General features: G+C 47.0%; 1 protein-coding gene across 1 annotated transcript; it reads left to right on the top strand.

Moving 5' to 3' along the window:
* The first annotated feature begins 321 nt into the window (after positions 1 to 321).
* On the top strand, positions 322 to 1,038 carry LOC123439290 (non-specific lipid-transfer protein 4.1-like). Its single transcript, XM_045116024.1, has one exon. The coding sequence runs from the start codon at positions 448 to 450 to the stop codon at positions 793 to 795; it is 348 nt and encodes a 115-aa protein (XP_044971959.1). The 5' UTR covers positions 322 to 447; the 3' UTR covers positions 796 to 1,038.
* Positions 1,039 to 2,819: the final 1,781 nt, after the last annotated feature.

Raw genomic sequence — 2,819 nt, 5'->3', positions numbered from 1 at the left:
GTTGGTACAGTTCACTGGTCGTGCTCAGCATCATAGATGCACTCAACTACTCCATGGTCGGTAACAGTGAGAGTGCCTACATGTCTTCGTCTCATCATTAACCTGTTGTGCAGACGCTAATCAATCACATTCCACCGCTAGAACGCATGGATGTATGACTGGTCCATCCATTGGCCCAACCCAATGGCAACAACCAACCACCTCCTAAATACATTAACACCCACAATTCAATTCCAACACCCCACAACCTAGATTCATGTAGGCATCAACCGAATTGGTCGTGTAGACACAATACGTGACACAGTTTGTTCTGAATGGAATCCCATGTTGGCTACTATTTAAGCTCATGTATCCCCCACGATCCACCAGTACAATCACTTAGCAAATCTAGCTATCTCATCATCTGCGGCTTAGCTCACCACCACTACTATTGCTAGCTTGATCGAAATGGCCCGTTCTGCAGCTACTCAGCTCGTGCTGGTCGCCATGGTGGCCGCTATGCTCCTCGTAGCCGCCGACGCAGCCATCTCCTGCGGTCAGGTGAGCTCTGCCTTGCGCCCCTGCATTTCCTATGCCAGCGGCAACGGCGGCATCCTGCCTCCGGCCTGCTGCAGCGGCGTCAAGAGATTGGCCGGCGCAGCGCAGAGCACCGCTGACAAGCAAGCGGTGTGCAAGTGCATCAAGAGCGCTGCCGCTGGGTTAAACGCTGGCAAGGCCGCCGGCATCCCCTCCAAGTGCGGCGTCAGCGTCCCCTACTCCATCAGCACTTCCGTCGACTGCTCTAAGATTCACTGATCGACCACTTGCTGCCGTCGTTTCTGCCTATAGCTCCAGCTATCGATGCTGAGACGCTGAGTACGTTGAGGTTATTTACACAACCACACACACACACACACACACATATATATGAATAAATGATCTCATATATTATCTCCATGTGGGAGAAAAAGAGAGAGAAGTACGTACGTTGAGCCAGCTCTGCATGGCCAACACTCTGTTGTATCGATGTTAATTATAATTTATATTTACTTCCTTTGAGAGGAATCGTGAGTTTGTTGTACTTTGTACCATGTGCACTTTTGATATATGGCTATGCCTGCTCGCGTCATTCACTACAACAAAATAGGCATGTAGGGTCGTTTTTCTTTTGACGCTTTTATTTACGTCCCATTATTCAAAATCAATTTGTGCATACGGACGTTTTCTGAGACGGAAAGGACATCGTCCCTTGATTCCCATACAACAAAATCAGGTAGTTCAGAATATTTTGTTCAACCACCATCGACCCTAATCCCCATCGATCGTGCGAGGCGGGCTAAAGAAAATAACTACCGTAAAAGAATCTCTGGCCTCTAAACCTAGCGCCGCTATGCCATGCCGGCGCCGAGATCCCGCTCCTCCCCACCCTGAACTCTCTGTCACAGGTCCATCCCCCTCCCCCGACAGTCGCCACCAGCAGGCCCGGGGACGCCAACCTCCAGGCGGCGGCCCAGCCCCATCCCGGCCGCCTTGACGTGCAGCTCCGGCACAAGGTGCACTCCATCTGGAAGGGAAGATGACGAGGGCGAAGTGGGCGCGAAACTGGACATCGCCAGCTCCTCCTACTGAGATCGTAGTGACATATGACCCGGCTGGAAATATGGTAGAAGAGGAACAAGATCGACGAGGAGAACGAAAGGTACTGATGTTTTAGGCACTCATTTGTTATTGTGTTTGCTGTCCTTGTCATTCAGGCTTTGGTTGAGATCCACGTCTGTGTAAGTTGCTGCTTTATTTGCTCACCCACTACATAATTGTTATCAGAGACATCTTAATTAGTTTTGTGTGATCCTTGGGTGAAAACATGTCTGCCCCTCTCACCACTCCCACCGGGCCCTCCACTTGCTCGGCCGTCGTCCTCTGTGTTCCGACGTCCCGCAGCCGTCCTCTATTTCTCTAAGAACCCTACGTCTGGTGACCAAAAAATCTTCCAAGCATCCTCTGCCATGTGAAGCTTGTTTCCATTAGGAAGGATGACCTCGTGCTTGCCACTGTCAACCAGCAGTGAGCTGTCTTGTGATTTGGAGGCCATAAGAGATCTTGCGCGAGTGCACAAGGCGGCAAGTTCACCTATATGTGAGTCGATCTACTTTTTTCCAGTTGTTCTATCAATTCATTTCAAGTAAAAAAAAAGGAGCAGCTACCTTGATGCGTACTTGATTGTGGAGGCGAATCTTGACATTGCACTTACTCCTACATTCTCTTAATCTCTATTATTAAGATAGGACAGCACTACTTTGTCTGTTTTTCTTTTCTGAATTCTTCTCTTTTTACTAATTAAACTACTAGTTCAATTTAAAGTCGATTTTACACATAGCTTTCTTTGTTGTGTGCTCCCAAATTATTGGCACTCAAGTATGCAGTTGCTTGATAAAAAGTCTCAGAATATCCTGATAGAATAAGTTGTCAGTGTTCCGTGTTTTTCTTTTCATACAGTTAATAGTGCTCATGTATCAACTATCAACTCACCTTCACCCCTTCCCTCTCCCATGATTGAAATTAGGAGCTTTGTGCCCACGTTCTAATATTTCCTAGTAACATGGCTTCTACTATAAAGGGAGAGATCAACGGATACATGGAGTTTTTCATCTGCAGATACTTTTCTCATGTTGTCTGATAAAGAGCACTGTGGATCGATATATTATCATGTTTAGTAAGATTTAAGCATATGCGATAATGTGAAACATCTGGGTCACATGTGTTGCATTCAGTCTGGAGCAGCTAAATGGCGTCATGCTCGCTTACATAGATATTGTGTTAGACTAAAGATTATTATATGA

Source organism: Hordeum vulgare, chromosome 3H, assembly GCF_904849725.1.
Source record: "Hordeum vulgare subsp. vulgare chromosome 3H, MorexV3_pseudomolecules_assembly, whole genome shotgun sequence".
NCBI classification, from domain to species: Eukaryota; Viridiplantae; Streptophyta; class Magnoliopsida; order Poales; family Poaceae; genus Hordeum; species Hordeum vulgare.
The sequence above is the reverse complement of the archived record's forward strand: the minus strand, read 5'-3'. Positions and strand labels throughout refer to the sequence as shown.

Coding starts and splice junctions, on each gene's coding strand:
- LOC123439290 (XM_045116024.1), top strand. CDS start 448: ATGGCCCGTTCTGCAGCTACTCAGCTCGTGCTGGTCGCCATGGTGGCC.